At 35.6% G+C, this 24172-nt stretch overlaps 1 protein-coding gene across 1 annotated transcript in view; it reads right to left on the bottom strand.

Moving 5' to 3' along the window:
* Nucleotides 1-23810, bottom strand: part of LOC138690965 (copine-8-like) — a 63458-nt gene extending 39648 nt beyond the window's left edge. Inside the window, exons 1-2 of the mRNA XM_069812559.1 lie at nt 23644-23810; nt 23243-23528 (exon numbers count right to left, since the gene is read on the bottom strand). Coding sequence (XP_069668660.1) covers nt 23243-23528; nt 23644-23714 — 357 coding nt within the window. The 5' untranslated portion in view covers nt 23715-23810. The remainder of the gene's footprint in view (nt 1-23242; nt 23529-23643) is intronic.
* Nucleotides 23811-24172: the final 362 nt, after the last annotated feature.

Here is a 24172-nt window from a genome sequence, read left to right as displayed (position 1 = left end):
TCTACAAACCACTCGTGACTTTTCATAAAAATTGTAAGTTCTTTCATTACGTACTTACTTACTGGCTTTTAAGGAACCCAGAGGTTCATTGCAGCCCTCTCATAAGCCCGCCATTGGTCCCTATCCTGAGCAAGATTAATCCAGTCTCTATCGTCATATTCCACCTCCCTCAAATCCATTTTAATATTATCTTCCCATCTATGTCTCGGCCTCCCTAAAGGTCTTTTTCCGTCCGGTCTCCCAACTAACACTCTATATGCATTTCTGAATTTGCCCATATGTGCTACATGACCTGTCCATCTCAAACGTCTGAATTTAATGTTCCTAATTATGTCAGGTGAAAAATACAATCCAGTTCTGTGTTGTGTAACTTTTTCCATTCTCCTGTAACTTCATCCCTCTTAGCCCCAAATATTTTCCTAAGAACCTTATTCTCAAACACCCTTAACCTGTGTTCCTCTCTCAAAGTGAGAGTCCAAGTTTCACAACCATAAAGAACCGGTAATATAACTCTTTTATAAATTCTAACTTTCAGATTTTTTGACAGCAGACTGGATGATAAAAGTTTCTCAACCGAATAATAACACGCATTTCCCATATTTATTCTGTATTTAATTTCCTCCAGAGTATCATTTATATTTGTTACTGTTGCTCCCAGATATTTGAATTTTTCCACCTTTTCAAAGGATAAATTTCCAATTTTTATATTTCCATTTCGTACAATATTCTGGTAACGAGACATAATCATATACTTTGTAAGTTCTTTCATTACAAACACAATTACCCAACCTCTATTACTAGCTTCCTCTACATATGAGTCAAGTAATAGAAATTTCTCACCCTGAAGAGTTTTTTTGTACTTGTCGGGAATCTGAAATGAATCTTCTACTGATGGTTTTGCAGCTGATCATATCTCCTCTTCCTTCGAAATGATTTCTTGAAATTTTTCCATTCGAGCAAAAAAGTTATGACACCAGAAGAAACTTGTAATTCACTACAGGTACACAATATTTGTACCAGAAGATGTTCTGGATGGTCTTGGACTGCACACTTCATATTTTATTTTACTTTTCTGCCTCTGTTTCTTCTTTGTTCGGAGGAAAAGAATGACATAATAGTCTGTCACCATTAAGCACTTGAATACTGATGGTGATGGCTATTGCAGAACATCCCTTTGTTGTAAGTCGCTTGAATTCTCAATCAATTTTTTCTGCCTCCCAGATATTGCTTCATAATACATGAAAGCATGTAGGTCTAACATCAATTCTATCCCTCCTATTCCAGATACAATAATTACTGTATTCTCTCTCTCTAAATTTTTTCTTTGTAAGTTAATAAGTGAGTAAAACACAAACATTTTTATCTCGAAATATAAAGTAGTGTAATCTTTACTTAGTAGCGTCGAAGTATTGTTACACTGTCATAAATCTAAAGCGAAAATAATGGTTAACAGAAAAATTTCTTTTCGAAAAAATATTTACCAACATTAGAAAAGGCTGGAATAACTATAGAATAAAAATTCTCTGGGCTTAGAGCCCATGATCTAATACAAGTAAATAAAATGATCGAAAAGCCAATAATTACATACAATTTCACGATATTTCATTGTAAAAAAGTATCCATCCACTCTTATTTACAATTGGATTTCAATACAACATGATATCCCGTTTTAAAACAGAACCCTGCTCATGTTGACAATAGGATATTAACAATAAAATTTCACAATATTCCATTTTAAAACAGAACCCATCTGCTCTTATTGACAATCTGATACCAGTATCAACACAATTTCACGATATCCCATTCTAAAAAAAAAGATCCCATCCATTCTTATTTGAAACAGAACATCACCACAACATCACACCTCTACCAAAATACAGATAGGCAACAAAGCATACCAAAAACCTGATCAAACCAACCTAACCTCTCACTAATCTCAGAAATTACAAAAATTACAGAGTTATTATTATCATATACATCCCAGAAAAGAGTGGCCAGCCGGTCAGCTTCCCCCTGTGTGGTTTCCGCTGAGAGCATAACCATTTCTCCGGAGCTTCTCCAATATATCAGTACTAACAATAAATGTTCAATAATTTGGACTTACATCTCACAATCGTTACTGAAAATGGCCCCAGTTTGCCGCCACATACAACTGACATCTTCTGATAAAGGAATGAACAACATTTTGAAGTTTCACATCATTGATAGCTTGGATTTCTTCTCATATATAGTCTTTTAGTTCATCTATAGAATGAGGATTTTTCCTATAAATGCTATCTTTTAGTGTTCCCCACAAAATATAAAAGTCACAGGGTGTTATATCTGGGCTTCGTGGAGGCCTCGAATTATTACTGATTAGTCTCGTACCGAAAATATGCCTCAATTCCCTCATTGACACAGCAGCTGTATGAGCAGTGGCGGAATCTTGTTGGAAATAAACTGACAATCATTCCGCATAAGAACACTACATTTTCTGCTTGATTTTCGATTCTTCACTGAGCCTGTTTCTTTAAATCTTTTAGCGAGACGTCTAATTGTTTTGGCAGAAGGCACAGGTCTGTTTGGAAACTTTATTCGAAATTTTCGCACACGACCTTCTGCCTTTTATGTTCGTATTGTACATTTACACACATTCACACAGTGAGAATTTGCTGCTAGGCATTACCTAAATTAAATACATAATAATCACTAAACTTCATACACTAATGTTGTACACTTGAAGAATCGAGAGTTTCATTACACAACTTCTAAGCATACTGAATGCCATATGGCTACTGGAACTCGATTGCGCGGGACAAACGGTTAGCATGCGGTGGAAACCACGCAGAGTGCGGTTGGCCTGTTTCTTTAAATCTTTTAGCGAGACGTCTAATTGTTTTGGCAGAAGGCACAGGTCTGTTTGGAAACTTTATTCGAAATTTTCGCACACGACCTTCTGCCTTTTATGTTCGTATTGTACATTTACACACATTCACACAGTGAGAATTTGCTGCTAGGCATTACCTAAATTAAATACATAATAATCACTAAACTTCATACACTAATGTTGTACACTTGAAGAATCGAGAGTTTCATTACACAACTTCTAAGCATACTGAATGCCATATGGCTACTGGAACTCGATTGCGCGGGACAAACGGTTAGCATGCGGTGGAAACCACGCAGAGTGCGGTTGGCCAGCCGGCAGCTCTTTTCTGGGACATATTGTAAATTTTAAAATTCAAAACAATAATGTAATTTTATTCTCACACCAATAATAATCACGCTCTACAATTTAATTCTACTCCTGTCAACAATGGGATTTCCACTCCACACAATAACACAGTATTCGTTATTGCACTCCACAGACGACAATGACAATTTACTTGGATTATTGAGAATAACAATGAACTGTTAATCTTAACTAATGTACACAAAGCACTATTTACAAATCAGAACTGTCAGTTCTCAGTTCACAGTTCGTTTGCCTTTGCTAGTTCTAGCTCAGTCACTCGAGTTCACAATATCTCGAACCCCAGACCTTCAGAGACAATCCGCTGAACTTCGAACTCAGGCCCCCAACTGCGGTCCACTGCACTCAAACTCAGGACTTCCGGCTCCACAGTTACGGACACAACTAAAGTTGAACTTCGGTCTCGAAGCTGGCTTCACTGCTACACAAGACTGGCTGGCTTGCTGTCCACTGACTATAACAACACTACTCCAGTTCACTCGCGTCTCTTCTTTTATAACCAAACCATAGTTTCTGGAGAGTACAATCTCCCGAACAATCGACAGGTGCCTAGAAGATTTCCACGGATGTCAGGATGACATTCTCGAATAATCTGGATATCTCCCCTCTCTGCCGCAGTCGCTCTCTCTCCTCTCCCCCCTCCTTTCTACGCCACAGCACATGCCACAGGAAGCAGATGCACGCGCACTTGCGCCGAATCACAGCCGACCTTGTAATCCTTCTGCCGGTCGTGAGATCGTATCCCAGCTCTGTCACAATATGATAATAATAGCTCTGTATCTATAAATTTATATATCAAAAACCAACCACATACATAATGGGCGAAACATAAATATCACCTGAAATAACCCACTAATCTTGTCTCATACATTAGCCTATCACATCATTTAGCCCATCTAACCCATAACAAAACGCAAAATCGGACGTAATTCCTTGTGTGATGTGGGGAGATATCGAAGATTGGCCATAAAAAACAGAGACCAGATCCATACACGCTTAAACATACATTAGAATCAAGAAAAAATTAAACCTACTGCTTCAAGAATGAAATAAATACCATCCATTACGCACAATTATTACTCTCCAAAAAAGAAAAAGAAACCAAAATTGAGGGGTTTGGGGGAAAAACCAGGCAGCTTCAATTTTTTTCATTTTTGAGTTATTTATGCACAGAGGACAAAGAAATATGCTCTATCATTTGGTCGAAGAACCAAGTAGTTCCAAGTTACATTCACAGTTATAAGGCATTTTGGACCTGCCTCTTCTGTACATGATTATTGTTTGACAGTAAGGTTTTCTTCATTATCTCGAAAAGTACTGAATTGGAACTGCTTGGTTTTTCACCCAAACCCCTCAATTGTAAAATATGGCAGGTTTACGTTACAAGATGATTCAGAACTGGAATCAGAAATACAGTGCTCACTCATTCCCTTCACTCCACTAGTATCAGCAACGGAATACATGATCATTAATCTCCAACACAAGAAATACTATAACGACTTCTTCTTGTTCATTTATTTACAGACTTCCTATCCTTCTCATGTAGAGCATATGTCAATATCTGTGTGCTTCACATCAAAAGATAAACCACTTATTAAAGTAATAATGTAAAATACACATGGTGTCTCATAACTTCATTTTACATTTCCGTAGGTATCTAGTCAACAGTTTATGGTTAGTTAGTTAGTGGAGTTTAAAAAGGGCGCATCAGCTACTATGGCTATTTGCACTCTAGAATAATTTATATATTTTACGTTTATGCGTATTTTCACTCCAGGGATTGTAACCTTTAACTGCACTTATATTACGTAACAAACTGGTTGTATGCTGCCAACGAAGTCTGCATCAAAGGATCCACACTTACATAAAGGCGGATTACTTATTGCAATTTTATGGCCATAAGTAGGAATAAGTGCTACTTTTAGCTTAATTATCATAAAAAGAGATATAGCTGCTCTCGAAACAGAGTATTTCATAAACCGGAGTTTGTTATTAACATTTAACTCGTATAACATGATGTATCTTTTTCTGTGTAAAATCTTCTTAGACTAAAAAAGGGATCCTTAAATGAGCCTGGGGGTTTATTATTAACATTTAGCTCGTATAACATGACGTATCTTTTTCGGTCTAAAATCTTCTTAGACTAAAGGAGGGACTTCTTAAATTAACCTGCTCAGCTGCTTCCTTTGCTAAACCATCAACCAGTCATTACCTTGTATTCCACAGTGACTTGGTATCCATACCAGTTGTAACTCATTATGCATGTGTTTAATACTATAAACTAGTTTTTACGATGAATGAGATCCACGACAATCTAGTTTGCACTACTGTAGATGTCAACCGAAACAACACACTGAGTGAATCCATAAAAATGAATTTTTTTTCCCCCATGTAATCACTGCATAGAAAGGATAACGTCCAACTTTTGACTGTCGGCGATACTCGGTGTGTAAAGATTTATTCAGCAGGGATATCTATTAAAAAAGAGACATTCCATAGTTTATCCAGATTTTCCTTCAATCGAAAGATCTGCTAGGCACAGCGATTCTCTTCCAATTCCAAAGCTACCTGAAAAATGAACCTCATATGTGGAAACTAGGAACCTTTCCATAAGCTGGTATAATCTTTGTTCCTAACTCTGAATTCTGAAATTATAATATCTAAAAAGCCCTGTTTTATTTCAAAATCAATGCTAAACGATCTTGTAAGAGATTTAAATCTCACGAAGTCCCAAACTGAGTTTCAGAATCTCGATTACAAAGATAGAATCTTCTACAGCCAGACACTAAAGTATTGGTATATCAAAAGCATTAACACTGTCTAATTACATATATTTTTGGATTTATTTACTGCAAAGAAATTAATAAACTAATGTGTCAGTTAGGTAGAGAACATATTCCAGATGAGTGGAGTCTCTTCGTTGATTCTTCAAGATCAAGTCTAAAAGCTGTAATGGGAACATTTATCCTTCAACACTGATGGCTTATGCTGTGAATATGAAAGAAACATATCAGAATATGGTTATCCTTCTGAAAATTGTGAGTTTAAGATCACAAATGGCAAATATGTGGGGATCTGAAAGTTATTGGGCTTTAACTGCAATGCAACCAGGATATACCAAGTTTTATTGTTTTTTTATGAGTGGGACTCTCAGGACAGGGTTAACCGTTACAGAGTGAAAGAGTTGTCTTTGAGACTAAGTTTAGTACGAGGTGAGGAAAGTGTGAAGTTCCTCAACTTGTGGATTCTCTCAAAATTTATTACAACCACTTCATATCAAGTTATGTTTAATGAAAAACTTTGTCAAAGCAATGGACAAAAATAGGGACGGTTAGAAGTACTTGAGGACAAAGTTTCCCTAGTTAGATGAAGAGAAATTAAAAGAGGCATTTTCATCAGTCCTGAAATTCTCACAGTTACAGAGGAAAAACTCAGCAAAACTGAAAAACTGATATAGCGTGCATTCAAAAGAGTTTTCTCACAATTCCTCGGAAATTTTAGAGCCAAAAACTATATTGAAGTGATAGAAACTGTATTAAGGACATATGAGGTATTAGGCTACAATATGTCCCTTAAAATCCAATTTCTACAATTCCATCCGGATTTTTTCTGTGGTGAGCAACTTACATGTAGATAGGTTTTATCAACATATTTGAGTTTATTGTTGTTAGCACGAAGTCCCAAACTGAGTTTCAGAATCTCGATTACAAGGATAGAATCTTCTACAGCCAGACACTAAAGTATTGGTATATCAAAAGCATTAACACAGTCTAATTACATATATTTTTGGATTTATTTACTGCAAAGAAATTAATAAACTAATGTGTCAGTTAGGTAGAGAACATATTCCAGATGAGTGGAGTCTCTTCGTTGATTCTTCAAGATCTGATTTCAATGCTAAAGTAGGACAGGAGGATATGTTTAAACCGCCTATTGGAAAAGAGAGCCTATACTTAACTAGTAATGATAATGGAGTTAGGTTAGTCAACTTTCTTCTTCTTCTTCTATGGCCCGTCGGCCCGTTTTTGGGTCATGGCCTCCCCAGTTGCACTCCACCAAACTTGTCCATCCTGTGCTGCGTCTCTCCAATTCCGGATTTTGAGGATTTGTAGTGCATCCTGACATACACCATCTTTCCATCTGTTACGTGGTCTTCCCACTGGCCTTCCTCCTCTGAAATCTCCTGAAAATACCTTTTTTGGGACTCGATGTTCTTCCATCCTAATTAGATGACCTGCCCATTTGAGTCTCTTAATCCGAATAACATGCGACAAGGGTATGTCTCCATACAAGGAGTATAGTTCGTTATTATATCTAATTCTCCATTCCCCTTGCACCCATACAGGTCCGTAGATTCTCCTCAGGATTTTCCTTTAGTCAACTTTGCCACATCAGAAAATTTAATTGTCAAAAGTACAACATTCTCCCATAAGGATATACATAAATATACTTGGACTTCTCCAGATGGATTGCCACATAACCAGATAGATCACATCTTGACAGATAAAAGAAGACATATCAGTATAGTAGACATTCGAACCTTCAGGGGGGCGGACTGTAATTCTGACCATTATTTGTTACTTGGAGAACTAAGAAAAAGACTATCAGTAGCCAAGCGAGTAGAGCAACAAGTTAATAATGGAAGATTCAATATTCCGAAATTAAAAGACGAAGAAACTAAGCAACATCAGGTCGAAATTCCAAATAGGTTTGCTGTATTAGCAAGTTCCAATGAAGTTGAGGAAGAGTTAGATGTTAATAACGTGTGGGAAAATATCCGAGATAATATGAAAATTGCACCTGAACAGAGCATAGGTTATTATGAAACTAAGAAAAAGAAACCGTGGTTTGATGAAGATTGTTGCATGGTAGTAGAAAGAAGGAAACAGGCAAAATTGAAATTCTTACAGGATCCAGTCGAGGCGAATAGAGATAATTATTTCAATAAAAGACGGGAAGCAAATGGTACACTTAGGAATAAGAAGAGAAATTACTTAAAGGAAAAACTGAATGAGGTAGAAACAAATATTAAAAATAAAAACATTAGAGATTTACATAAGGGCATAAAGAAATTCAAGAACGGATATCAGGCAAGGGTAAATGTGATCAAGGATGAGAATAGTGACTTGCTTGCAGACTCTCATTCAATCCTGAACAGATGGAAAAACTATTTTGGGCAACTACTAAATATACATAGGCCAAATAGAAATGATCGCGACGAAATTGAAATACAAACTGCTGAGTCATTTATACCTGAACCCACACTTTCAGGTATCGATCAAATTCCAGCAGAATTAATACAAGGGGGTGGAAGCGCATTATCTAACGAAATTTATAAGCCTGTACTTGCTATTTGGGAAAAGAAAATTGTACCAGAACAATGGAAGGAGTCCATAATCGTACCTATCTTTAAGAAGGGGAACACGACTAACTGTAGTAACTTTCGAGGAGCATCACTTTTGTTGACGTCGTACAAAATTTTGTCTAATATTTTTTGAGAAGATTAACTCCATATGTAGATGAAATTATTGGGGATCATCAGTATGGTTTTAGGCGTAATAGATCAACAATTGATCAGATATTTTGTATTCGACAGATAATGGAGAAAAAATGGGAGTATAAGGATACAATGCATCAGTTATTCATAGATTTCAAAAAGGCATATGACTCGGTTAAGAGAGAAGTTTTATATGATATTATTATTGAATTTGATATTCCCAAGAAACTAGTTTGGTTAATTAAAATCTGTCTCAGTGAAACGTACAGCAGAGTCCGTATAGGTCAGTTTCTGTCATGTGTTTCCAATTCATTGTGGGCTAAAGCAAGGAGATGCACTATCACCTTTACTTTTTAACTTTGCTCTAGAGTATGCCATTAGGAAAGTTCAGGATAACAGAGAGGGTTTGGAATTGAACTGGTTACATCAGCTGCTTGTCTATGCGGATGACGTGAATATGTTAGAAGAAAGTTCACAAACGATTAGGGAAAGTACGAGAATTTTACTTGTAGCAAGTAAAGAGATAGGTTTAGAACTAAATCCCGAAAAGACAAAGTATATGATACTTCGAGAATGCCATCAGAATTGCAGGGAAGCAGAGATATATCCATAGCATGCCCATCACGTATAATGTATTTCAGTGTCTTGCAAAGCATGTGCGTACAAATGGCGTGGTGCAGTTGAAACACAACAAGGATAAACATATTAGACGACCTATGAGGAATGAGAAACCTGCCAATGCCTTTGCTGTGGTGATAGTTAATCCTCATGACTCCAAAAAGATTGCCCTTGATTCAGGATTGCACGTAGTACAATGTTTAGAATTCTGAATACAACATCTGTCATCATCTGAATATATTAATGTGATGAAGATGTCATGTAATCTTTCTGCAGTACAGTTAGTCCCAAGTAGAGTATTCAATACAACCCTTTGCCTCCACCCAGGCTGTGACGAGACTGAAACACTAGAACATGTTGGGTTTCTGCTGAAAGACTGAGTTACTGAGAAACAACCACCATCACAGGGTAAGGACATTGCTTGCTGATATCCTAAGACAGCAAGGATTATAAGTCCATGAAGAAGTGCTTTGTATCTCAGAAGATGATTCAACAAGATGAGCAGATATTGTTGTCATTGATAGAAAAAAGAACATAGGAACAATACTAGATCCAATTATCAAGTTTGAAAGAGATACACAACAGCCAAAACTTACTGTTGATGAAAAAGATGAAATTTTTCTCAACCTTGCATTCCTTACTTTAGCAAGCAGTATAACATGGCTAATCACTGCTCAGTACACGGACTTCTTTTTGGAGTTTGTGGTACCATCTCCAAATACACCTATAACCTTTTAAAATCAAAGGGATTGATATTTTACAATGTTGAGGAAATCCTTAGAGAAATTCCAAAAAAAAAAAAAAAATCTCAATTCACATTATGCAATTTCATCACTATTACAAGTAATATGATTTCACCTTCACTTTAATTCTGTTTTGAAATTCATTGTATGTATTTTCATTGCAAAGTTTTATATATGTATTTGTTTTCTGGATCCTTGTAGATGCTTTTATTTTATAAAACACTCTTGTTGACGTCATACAAAATTTTGTCGAATATCCTTTTGAGAAGATTAACTCCATATGTAGATGAAATTATTGGGGATCATCAGTGTGGTCTTAGGCGTAATAGATCGACTACTGATCAGATTTTTTGTTTTCGACAGATATTGAAGAAAAAATGGGAGTATAAGAGTACAGTACATCAGTTATTCATAGATTTCAAAAAGACATATGACTTGGTTAAGAGAGAAGTTTTATATAATATTCTTATTGAATTTGGTATTCCCAAGAAACTAGTTCGATTTATTAAAATGTGTCTTAGTGAAACTTACAGCAGAGTCTGTATAGGCCAGTTTCTATCTGATGCTTTTCCAATTCACTGCGGGTAAAGCAGGGAGATGCATTATCACCTTTACTTTTTAACTTCACTCTAGAATATGCCATTAGGAAAGTCCAGGATAACAGAGAGAGTTTGGAATTGAATGGGTTACATCAGCTGCTTGTCTATGCAGATGACGTGAATATGTTAGGAGAAAATCGACAATGAATATGTTAGGAGAAAATCGACAAACGATTAGGGAAAATGCGGAAATTCAACTTGAAGCAAGTAAAGCGATAGGGTTGGAAGTAAATCTCAAAAAGACCAAATATATGATTATGTCTCGTGACCAGAATATTGTACGAAATGGAACTATAAAAATTGGAGATTTATCCTTTGAAGAGGTGGAAAAATTCAAATATCTTGGAGCAACAGTAACAAATATGAATGACACTCGGGAGGAAATTAAACACAGAATAAATATGGGAAATGCGTGTTATTATTTGGTTGAGAAGCTTTTGCCATCTAGTCTGCTGTCAAAAAATCTGAAAGTTAGAATTTATAAAACAGTTATATTACCGGTTGTTCTGTATGGCTGTGAAACTTGGACTCTCACTTTGAGAAGGAACAGAGATTAAGGGTGTTTGAGAATAAGGTTCTTAGGAAAATATTTGGGGCTAAGAGGGATGAAGTTACTGGAGAATGGAGAAAGTTACACAACACAGAGCTGCACGCATTGTATACTTCACCTGAGATAATTAGGAACATTAAATCCAAACGTTTGAGATGGGCAGGGCATGTAGCACGTATGGGCAATCCAGAAATACATATAGAATGTTAGTTGGGAGGTCGGTGGGAAAAAGACAATACAACCATGAGGCTTACCGATTTTGCCACTGCTGAAAGTACTGGTTGCTTTGAGATTTTATGATACAGCAGCATTTCAGGTAGATTTAAGTGGCATTTTTTTTTCGAAAAGTATTCACGTCCCAACAAAGTGTTATTTGCATTTTTGTTTGTATTCTACCCAAGGAATAAGCTGTTAAAATTTGCGTAATTATATCACTTCCACTTTGTTCAGCATAAAAATAACTGAAAAATAAATTAAAATTATTTACTTACAGGAATAATTCCGGAGATTGCATTAAACTCAACTGCAATTTTATTCCATGTCAATTTCTTCTTTTGGAGAGAACAATTATCAATTTTTTTTACTTTCGACGATATCTCCATATTTCATAACTAGTTCTCTTAGCTCACTTCTTTCTTCTTCTGTAAAATGCTTTCTCGACATTTTGTATAATTTTTAGCTCTATAGTATTCACTTCTGTATTTGTGTACGATAATAATGCCGATTTAACAATTTGAAGACGCTGGAAAACAATTGAATGTACGAAAGCACTCACGTCTAGCCATGTTGCCATATTTTTTTCGATGTTAAGGGAATGCTCAGTGCATATGAAAGAGTAGCGTCTCTGCAATACGATCTAAAATAAGTGCTAAGGAAATGCTCATTACTTAAGTGTTTCCTCATTTTATAAGTGACGACTATGAATTCGACCCTAAGTCACATATTTTGCACTGTAACCAGGTGAGTCAAATTGGCCATTATTGAGATTAGCACGTTTTTATCTTTTAGGGAATTGATAAGTTGTTCATGAATCTGAAAATAACTATTTTTTTTTTTTATTTATTTATCTAAATGATAACAGCTCCCTGTATTAACAGGCTGCCACAAAGACAGAGCATACTGTGCAATAGGCAGTTGAAAGCATAAATAACATACATATGTTTAAGTTTAATGGAGTCACACAACAATGACAAGAAATGATTGAATAAATAATTAGGTACTAATTAATGATTTGAAGATCACTGTTGACCGTAGATATGGTTTTGCAGTAGAAATATTGATCCTCTCAGAGCTGCAAGAACGATGTCATCAATTGCATCTACGAATTTTGAAATTATTTTATAAAATGTTGTCCTGCCGATGAAACATAGTTGTAAAGTTTTTTTAAAAATTTGCAAATAATTTGTACCTTATACCGCACAAGTATAACGCAGAAGTCACTCCTGTGCTTCATGTCTGTTTGGACGGCCACTCCCAATTATGGGCATTCTGGCACACTGTATTAACTTTCAGCAATGTTCCTATTGTTCTTACCGAATATTTCTAACAGCGGAATGACAAATATTACAGAAGAGAAACAAAATTTGTAACACTGACCAGAATACAAAAAACACCATCTGGCCCCCTATATTACTTTCTGTTTCATGTGCAGCATCATTGGAACCTGATAAATTACATAGAATTTGAAGTTTCTTCTTCTATTTGAAAAGATCTAAGTCAGTTTCTGGCTCACCCACATTTGATTCACCACACACACATTTCTTAGCATCTCGCACCCTATCTCACACTGCACAGCTTCGTTTATATTACGTTCCTGTGAATTTTCACCTCATCAAGAACTACACAGACGTCAATATTTTCAGCTATGGGTGCATCACTGCAACTTGCTATTACTTCTTCGACGACCTTCTTTCAATTATGAGCATTCTGGCACACTGTATTAACTTTCAGCAATGTTCCTATTGTTCTTACCGAATATTTCTAACAGCGGAATGACAAATATTACAGAAGAGAAACAAAATTTGTAACACTGACCAGAATACAAAAAACACCATCTGGCCCCCTATATTACTTTCTGTTTCATGTGCAGCATCATTGGAACCTGATAAATTACATAGAATTTGAAGTTTCTTCTTCTATTTGAAAAGATCTAAGTCAGTTTCTGGCTCACCCACATTTGATTCACCACACACACATTTCTTAGCATCTCGCACCCTATCTCACACTGCACAGCTTCGTTTATATTACGTTCCTGTGAATTTTCACCTCATCAAGAACTACACAGACGTCAATATTTTCAGCTATAGGTGCATCACTGCAACTTACTATTACTTCTTCGACGACCTTCTTTCAATTATGAGCAGAGGAGCGCGTAGTATCAGAATTATCTTGGCGAGATTCTCCTTTCAAAACTAAGGAAGGGACAGCAGTTTTCTTCATTTTCATAGGAGTTCTATTGTCTTTCATTAAACGTCTTTTTAGTAGAGACGATTCCTCAAAATCAATTTCATGGAAATGATTAGAACACACAATAGCAGTTTTCGATGGTGTAAAACCTTTTCCATGTTTTAAATATTTGCAGTGACTTTTCTCTGTTTGGAAATACATGAAATGATACCTCTTCTCCATGTTCTGCTTTTGTTCTTCCCTCTGAACACGAAAAATCACAACACCGCGGCATTTTAAATTGTATTATGATACAATTTCTTCTGTTTAGTCTACTTTAGTTCAAAATCGTTCACATAAAAGAAGATAGCCTTACACAAAACCACAACGTTGGTATGTGCTGTTTTATGATTAAATGAAAAGCAAAATATGACTTCATTCAATCACAACTAAGTCCGAAATTCTGTTCACGTGTACTATGGCATGAGAAGTTTATTTAATACAAAGCACTGCACTTGGGGATGTTCTTGGTCTACTACGCAATCACATCAGTTCAGTGGCTATGACGTCATAAGTATTTGTGTTGAGTCAGTAACTCAAGAACCATGCCTCGCATTGACATGCGGCAAATTACATTCTACATAGATTGAAAAACGTGTTTGATTAAAGCCAACTTAATTTTATTGCGGACTGCTCCTTTAACCTCAAACCCTTTCTTAATATTGGCTACGAATGATACTAACACAAAGTAACCAGACTGAACCATCATGCTCATCTGCTCTTAATCTCAAATTAATAGGGATATCCTGAACTAGCACCAACAGATAGCGCGCATGTACTTTGAGGGCTGCACTTTGCATGTGCATTTGTTTTCCAATATACAGGGTGTTTCCGGGATAGTGTTACAAACTTTCAGGGATGATGAGGAATGGCACATGTATCAATTTGAGATAAGGAACCCTGGTCCAGAAATGATTGAGTCGAAAGTTATAAGCAATGTAGTTGTGTGGAAATGGAATTGTATTTTGGCACCACATGCCCTCCTTTCCTTAACCTTTGGAACAGTCGTGGAAAGATGGTACGAGTCAAATGTCTCCTACGTGGGTACTTGTCCGATACAATCTGTGAGCTTGTCTACTGTTCCCATTGGCTCATCCATATTCGAAAATCATGTCTGCATATTCTGCTCTCATGTACTCCTCCATTTCACTAGGACTGATTGACTGGACACTGCAACTTTTACACATACACTGCTGTCTACAGACGTGCATATCAGGATCGACTATGTCTGTTACACATTATGCCATCTGCATTGCTTTAGTGTAGTTTCCTGTCCCCACCCCTCAGACAGCACACTGAATGGAATACTGTAAGTAGACAACGTAAACAACATCAGATGAATACAGTATGTGTAAGATGTACAGATAAATACACATACATAAGGTGTACAGAGGAATAAAATTATTTCATTTCCACACAACTATTTTTGCTTGTAACTTTCGACTCAGTCATTTCCGGACCAGGGTTCCTTATCTCAAATTGATACATGTGCCCGTTCCCATCATCCCTGAAAGTTTGTAACACTAGCCCAGAAACATCCTGTATAAATATTGTGGATTTACGTAGTACATTAGTATATTAAATACTCTAAAAAACAACTCAAAACGCCAAATTTTTGTTGTGTTCCTATATGTAAAAACCAGGCAAAGCTTTTTGCCTTCAATCAGGTCCCGAAAGTTTCTAAATGGATGCTTTCAATCTTAAAAAAAAATATAATTAAATTGTACCTATTAAACAAAAAGAACTACTTCAAATAAGAAATTGCTGGCTACAGTTTCATTTTGGAAGAGTGCAAAGAAGAAAATGTTAATAAAAACATATACAACCTCGACAGCAAGTTATGTTAGCTTAGATTGTATGCAGTACTTGTAGGAGTTACCGAAGTTTATGGCTGCGTTTTACAATGAAACCATACTTGGCCCACAATAAACTCTCGATGAACTGGAATGTATATTATCTAGGATGATCCGCAGTGAAAAGAATATATAAGCCTATAAATAATACAGTCTATGTAACTATTGAAACCATGTTTTAACTTCAAATTTTCAAAATCATCATACATAGTTGTGCAACTAGAGAAAAAAGTAAAAGAAATGAAGCCCGATAGTCCTTTTGCTATAAAAAAAAAAAAAAGGACATTGGTGGCTGCATATCTTGCTTTTTGCATACTGTACCTACTTACAATACTTATGGTTAAAGAAGCAATATTCATCTTCGACAAAGATTTTTCTTTTTTTTTTATTCATGCAGCTTGTTCTCAAAGTTCTCATTTAGGTTCACGAACATTCAATTTACTCATATCTATATGCTGCATAATGAAGATTTCCCCATCCATCTCTTAAGGGGAATAGCTTAGTATTATAAAAGTTTACGCTATTATTTATTGTAAATTAAATTAGATTACGAGGTAAGAAAATACTGAATTATATTAAATTATACTAGGTTATACAAAATATAAATATAATTTTGACATTCACAGAAAACCAACAAACAGGAGAACGTAATGAACTGTTGTTGTTGTTGTTTTCTAATGCCAGGCGTTTGACAACAGTCACATGACCTCTTGCACTCCAATATGTTTCAAAGATATTATCATGGCCAGCCACTGAAGCACAGATTTTAAGGTGTTCCGAATCCATTTCTTGGTTTGAGTTGCACAATGGGCAGTTAGGGGACTGATATATTCCAATTCTATGCAGGTGTTTGGCCAAACAATCATGGCCTGTTGCCAATCTAAATGCAGTTACAGACGATTTTCGTCGTAAATCGGGAATTAACTGTGGATTTTGATGCAGAGAGTTCCATTTTTTCCCTTGAGATTGTGTTATCAAATTTTGTTTCTTGAAGTCTAAGTAATGTAGATTTAATAAATCTTTTCACAGAGTAATACATAGATTTAATAACAGGTCTGTAAGTACCAGTCTGCCCTTCTTTGCTAAAGCATCCGCATTCTCGTTTCCCAGGATTCCACAGTGGGATGGTATCCATTGGAATACAATTCTTTTATTGAGTGATATTAATTGAGAGAGCATTTCAGTTATTTCTGCTGTTTGAGATGAAGGTGTGTGTTTAGAGACTATTGATAGAATAGTTGGTTTGGAGTCTGACAATATAACTGCATTTTTAAATTTATTGATGTGGCATAGAAGATTCCTGAGACTTTCACTTATTGCAATGATTTCTCCATCAAAACTTGTTGTTCCATACCCAAGAGATCTATAAAGTGAGATGAGACAGCACGTAACACCTGCACCAGCACCTTGTTCTCTGCAGATCAAGGATCCGTCAGTGTATAAATGAAGCCAGTTTTGTGGAGGGTAGCTAATATTAATTGTCTCTAAAGACAATTGTTTTAGTATTTCAGTGTTTACTTCTGATTTTAGTATTTCTTCTTAAATTTAGATTATATTCTATATTTAATAGAGTTAAAGGGTTTGGTTTAATTTGTAGGTTTTCTTTTAAATTCGGGATATTGATTTTACGTAATGAACTGTAGCATATGACAAAATACAGCCCTGTGCCGCATGGAATGCTCCTGCCATCTAACAGTAAAACTACACATAAGATATCCCTATAGAATCAGTTGAGTAATGGACTAATAATATTAGTAGGCCTATCCATATTTTATAAGTTGTGCAGAATGTTTACGAAACATCAAATTTAGTATCTTGAGGGTCTAATTAAATAACATTATTAGTGTGTTGTGAAACATGGCCCAACACTCCTCTCGTTGTGGAAACAGCTTCTCACAATGCATTGCTACTGCTCTACTCAGCGAATTACTTCCACAAAAATTTCGAACTAGGGTGAATCTTTATGTGCCAACCACTATAGGAACTTGATAAAATACCTTGAAAATGCCTTGGATTTATAGTATTGATTAGTAGAAATTGATGTGATCACTGGGAGAGCTGTAAGCCCACCCAACTGTCCTAAATATGACCTTACTTATATACGAAAATCATCGTGCGTGAACGATGAATACCGCCATATTTCTTCAATGTAACAGTGGGTTTCAGTATTGCCAATATAGTAATAATCAGGGAACGGATTTATATGGACTAAAAATATATGAAATATGTAAATATATATGTAGTTATTTTTACCAAAATATGGAATTAAATATGGATTTTTACCAAAATATGGAATTAAATATGGACTTAAAATTATAAAAAAATGACTATGTACGTTAAATATTGGTACATTTTAATCAAACTAAACAAAAAATATAATGGACGTACCTTATCTTCCAATGTAGTTTCAACAAAACACAATTTTTATTGTCTGTTACCATAACAATAGGTTACAAACATTTCTTTCAAGTGCTGAAAAGTGAATCTTCTTCTATTGTCTCTGAGGATAGATTTATACTGACTAAAAGAGCGTTCGACGTCACAAGAAGTAACTGGTACATAATTCAATTTCACAATGTCTGCTGGGGATAAGTCCAAGTTAATCTTCACTGTTGATTCACCACTCATCACAGCAACAACCTTTTGTAGTTCTTCATATCCAGGGTTTTTTGAAAGTACAGTGTCCACCTTAGCTCTTACTGCATCTGCAACTTTACCTCTACCACGATTCAGTTGTTCCACAGTACTATTTATAATTTCAAAACTTTCAGATAGTGAAAGGTGCCTATTTTGGAGACTTTTGAGCGTTTTTATGATGCATGAAAATGTATGCTGAATGTGAGCTAAGTCATTCTTCACACTTATGTCACAGGTAACTGTTTTCGCAGTATCAATTGAGACTGCATCTTCAGAGTCCAATCCAAGGAGAACATTGTTAATAGAGTCTATATGTTCGGCATAATATTCAACTGCTTCTAGCCATGTACCCCATCTAGTTAAAATTGGCTTTGGTGGCAATGGAATTTCAGGGTACATTTCTTTCAACACGTTAACTCTACTGGGAGCTTTGAGAAATACTTTTTTCACTGATGAAATCAACAAATCTACTTTAGGGAAATTGTCTCTGACCACTTCTGCCACACGATGAAATGCATGCGCCACACAAGTAAAATGAGTCAATTTAGGATATACAACAGATAATGCTTGTCCAGCTTTGACCATATAAGGGGCAGCATCGCTAATAAAGAATAACACATTATCGTACATAATACCCTTTGGCCACAGGATACCCATAGCTTCGTTGAACAGTTTAACTATAGTTTTGTTATTGCACTTTTCTAGAACATCACAATGTAAAAGAATTCGTTCAGAATATTGTTCACTTAACAAACTGATAACTACATTACCAACAAGTCTACCTTCTTTGTCGGGAGTCTCATCAATGGAAACCCAAATTGAACTATCTTTAATTTCATCTCTTATCTTCTGTATTGTCTCATCGTAGATGGATGGAGCATACGTCTTCCTAAGTGTTGACTCATCCGGGATTGTATGTTGAGTATATTTTTCAAGGAATTCCCTGAAGACCTTATTCTTTAGTTTGTAGAGAGGAATATCAGCAGAGATGAGAGAACGGCACAGGTCGATGTTAAACTCAGATCTTACATTCGATGTTGTTGGTTGTGTTAAAAACAATTGTCTCTGCTTGGAATTTAGTTGTTTGTTGGCCTGATGTTTACTAGTTGTAATGTGTTGTTGCACCAGGAACTTTTGTGTAGATGATACTGCACACTGACACAAATTACAAAATAATATTTTATTGTCAGTTGATAAACCATCTTCTTTAAATTCTGAAATGTAACTTGTTAGTTTTGATTTTAAATTGACTGAATGACGTACTTTTGGCATATTTACCGTCTTTATAGTATGATTTACAAAACTGAACCTATGTGTACTCTGACTGGCATTTAACTGTTGAGCTGCACAACTGAAGTCTGTTAAAAATTTTAAATTAAATTAATACAGTTTTGTAACTTACTTTCCCATTGTTGATAGGACTGCTAATTTTCAAATAACTCTGATGTTAAAGGGATTACTGAACATGTGTTTAAATCTCTATTGTTGAAATGTATTTTTAAAAGTTAATGGAATTTTGTTTTGTTTTATTGTTAAACCTAATATAATATGGACTGTTTTATATGAAATATGGAAAATATATGGAAATTAACGAAAATATGTACTAAACTCTAAAATATGGAAAAATATGGAAAATAAAAGTAGGATTTTTCAACCCTACACATTGTGAAACATAAAGATAATGCAAAATATAAATTATATTAGCTTTATAAGTAAATATGTATTTACATATAAATCCTTTCCCTGGTAATAATACTACACACCTAACCTAACCTCATAAATACTACACACCTAATCAAACCTAACCTAACCTGTCACATAATACACAAATAATCCAACCTAACCTGTCACATAATACTTACATATCTGTAGTAACATTCCTTACATCTAGTATCATTTCATTTTCAAGTATTGTGGCTATGCCAATCGTGTCGGTTGCTATCTAGTGGAAGTGGATCGTACTAATTCAAAAAAGAATATGTGCGACTTTCATAATATATTTGTTATACTTGGTTATTTAACTACGCTGTATCAACTAGGAGGTTATTTAGTGTCGATGAAATTGGTGATAGCAAGATGATAGGCTATTTGGCGAGATGAGGCCGAGGATTCGCCACAGATTCCCTGACATTTATCTTATGATTGGAGAAAACCTCGGAAAAAACCCAACCAGATAATCGACCCAAGCGGGAATCGAACCCACACCCGAGCGCAACTCCGGATCGGCAGGCAAGCGCCTTAGCCGACTGAGCTACCCTGGTGGCTCATAATAAATTCATTTTACATGTTTCGTGATATACTAAATGTGTTAATGTAGTAATAATTCTATATAGGCTATATGGTACAACAGGATTTGAAATGTGTGATAAAAGTATTGAAAATTGGTTTATAGTGCCACACTGGCAGTGATAAAAATGTGCAATATTCGTTCAGTGGTTGGTGGATGCTCTAGATTGGCCCTAGTTACGAGAGGAAAGTAAATACTAGATCTATTGGATTCAGAGCATCTCAAAATCTGTGCGTCAGTGGCTAACCATGACAATATCTTTGAAAAATACTGGAGTGCAAAAGGTCAAATTACTTTATTGTCAAATGCCTGGCATTAGAAAACAAGGTAATTTCCTAGAAGACGGGCAAAATATAACATGGCTGACGAAAACTACCAAAAATGTTATGCCAACTATGAAATTCAAATGTCACCAAACATCACAAAAAAAAGATGGGAAATCAAATAAATATATATATATATATATATATATAATAGATATATATATATATATATATATATATATATATTTTTTTTTTGAAGAGGAAAAAGCCCTCCAAAAAAATTAAAATATAATTAATTTTTCACCTTTGATTTTTTTGGCGTTTGGTGGCATTCGAACTTCATAGTTGGCAGTACTTTTCTGGCAGTTTTCGTCCGCACTTTACCCCCAAAAATCACTAAAACACAAAACAAATCATAATTTATCACCTTATCAAATAAAATTCAATTCTCATTGACGTCTTCAATGACAACCACTTCACTTCAAGTATATGACACAGGCTTTAAGGCAATTTAAACAACCTATGTAGGCAATAAAGCACTGAACCAATACTTTGTCGTACAGTCAACTTCGCATAAATAAACCATGTGTTTACACTAAATTAAATTCTCTTCGAACACTTATTACACCTTAACTTATACAGAAAATTCAGTAAATAATGCCTTTAAACCACATAAAAACAGATTTCTCCTCAACATTCAACAAAATTCTTATTCACCAGCGAAAGAACTAAACCAAAATCGACACAAAATTTAATACTTTGTTCTAAGTTCACACATCTTTCATAATATCATTAAATGACAGACTTTCAATAGTTTTAACCATCAGACACAATATAACCACCACTCACGTCAAACAACCAGGAACTGACGTCATTATCCATTCAAAATTAATGAAAATTCTAGAACAAGTGACGACTATAACCAATCAAATCGAAAGAAAATCATAAAATGACAAACTTTCAGTAGCTTTAGCCATCAGACACGACATAACACCACTCACGTCAAACAACCAAGAACAACTGATACCGTCATTATCCATTCAAAATTAATGAAAATTCTAGAACAAATGACAACTATACTTACTTACTGGCTTTTAAGGAACCAGAGGTTCATTGCCGCCCTCACATAAGCCCGCCATTGGTCCCTATACTGAGCAAAATTAATCCATTCTCTACCATCATATCCCACCTCCTTCAAATCCATTTTAATATTACCTTCCCATCTACGTCTCGGCCTCCCAAAAGGTCTTTTTCCCTCCGGCCTCCCAACTAACACTCTATATGCATTTCTGGATTCGTCCATACGTGCTACATGCCCTGCCCATCTCAAACGTCTGGATTTTATGTTCCTAGTTATGTCAGGTGAAGAATACAATGCGTGCAGTTCTGTGTTGTGTAACTTTCTCCATTCTCCTGTAACTTCATCCCCCTTAGCCCCAAATATTTTCCTAAGCACCTTATTCTCAAACACCCTTAATCTCTGTTCCTCTCTCAAAGTGAGAGTCCAAGTTTCACAACCATACAGAACAACCGGTAATATAACTGTTTTATAAATTCTAACTTTCAAATTTTTCGACAGCAGACTGGATGATAAAAGTTTCTCAACCGAATAATAACAGGCATTTCCCATATTTATTCTGTGTTTAATTTCCTCCCGAGTATCATTTATATTTGTTACTGTTTCTCCCAGATATTTGAACTTCTCCACCTCTTCAAAAGATAAATTTCCAATTTTTATATTTCCATTTCGTACAATATTCTCGTCACGAGAATGACAACTATAACCAATCAAATTAAAAGAAAATCACGGCGACACCTAGTATAAAAACCTAGAACTAACTAAAAGATCACTAACATTTAACTCTGAAGTAAAAAAAGTTGGTAATACATTCAACCAAGTGCTTGTCTTCTATGAAATTACCGAAAACAACATACTAGATCTAGAATGCCTGTGGAATTTGCAAATGTCGATTCCCCCCAACAAACAGTAAAAGACTCTTTAGTAGAAATTGCTAGTGTAATGCAAATTTCAGAAAACTATGTTAAAAATAGTGCACTCTCCTCAAGACCAATACATTAAAGTTATTTGTTGTTTAGGCAACTGTTCCAAGACTGGTCTGAACCTCACAAGTGATACCAAGAAGGCACCACTTATGAGGCAACTAGGCCAGGAGATACTAGGATAGGGTGACCAGTTCCTTTCCCTACATTAAAGAAGGGTTAAAAAATAATAATCTTCCTACTACTTTGTGCATCGTAACATTAGGGCCTATTCATCCTCGTCATCGTACTTCTCGGAGATCCTAATTTCAAATTGTTCTATAGCCTAAGTTATTTTAGCTTTCTTTGTACCAGCATCGTCTGCTTTTTGTATTTAAAGTTTTGTTCTCAATTTTATAATAAACAAGAGGTGATAAGTAAGCTATCGTACGTGTTTCATAATCTGAAATTTTAATGTGAACAAAACCACAAGATGTACTGAAGAATCAACACTGTCAAATAGATCCCATTTTCCTACCTTTCCACTTGATATTATTTGTCCAAGACTGCATGTTGCTGCACCCAAAAAATCATGTTCATCCAGATTAGGACTAGATGAATCTACATCGTATATTTCAAATTTTAGTGGCTGTTGTTCTTCAAATCGAAAAGATATCTGGACTTTTGATGTAAAATCTGGATCATGGCTGTTGTTTACAACTTCCGTTCGATGAAGTTCTACCCATCTCGACTCGCCGAACGGTCGGATATATGTGACACACATTGGATCGGATTTGGACAGCAAGTCTTTGCCCTGAAGTCCTCTGAAAATAAATTTTAAATTTGAATTAATCACAACTGTTTACAGCTTTTAGGACATTTTTAATGTCACAATTACCTTCATTTGTAACATTTAATTAGGTAATACGATTTCTTCACCTGCATAATAAAGTAAGTTCTACTTCACTAGTAGCTTCAGCAGCTGTACCAGGTCTAAATATAAAAGACATATTTACTTATTATTACAAAAGCACCTACGATTGTTAATCTTTCTGTATACAGGTAATACCAATTGCCATATTGAACCAGTGATGCCAACATGTCAGGTGCAGTATTGCCAACACATACTACTAGGAGCTGACGAGAAAAAGAGCGGGGTCTGAGGAGAGGGACGCTGTTATCGCTGTGAATCCCCGCTGCACGTGACACTAAGCATTGGACTGTATCCTAGATCATATATACTAACAGATAGCTCTTTTATATAGGCTTTAGGGTTTGCAGTCGAGGCCGGCTTGATTTAGTTCAATAATCGTCAACAGATGGCACAATAACCAACACCATCACGAGACACGAATTCTAAATCGATTATTTCTTGCTTACGAGATAATTTCGGTATGTACTGTCGACAACTGATGACCATGGATAAATATTATTGGCCTATATGACCTAGGCAAGTTCGGAACGAGGG

The sequence above is a fragment of the Periplaneta americana genome, chromosome 16, assembly GCF_040183065.1.
Source record: "Periplaneta americana isolate PAMFEO1 chromosome 16, P.americana_PAMFEO1_priV1, whole genome shotgun sequence".
Lineage (NCBI taxonomy): Eukaryota > Metazoa > Arthropoda > Insecta > Blattodea > Blattidae > Periplaneta > Periplaneta americana.
The sequence above is the reverse complement of the archived record's forward strand: the minus strand, read 5'-3'. Positions and strand labels throughout refer to the sequence as shown.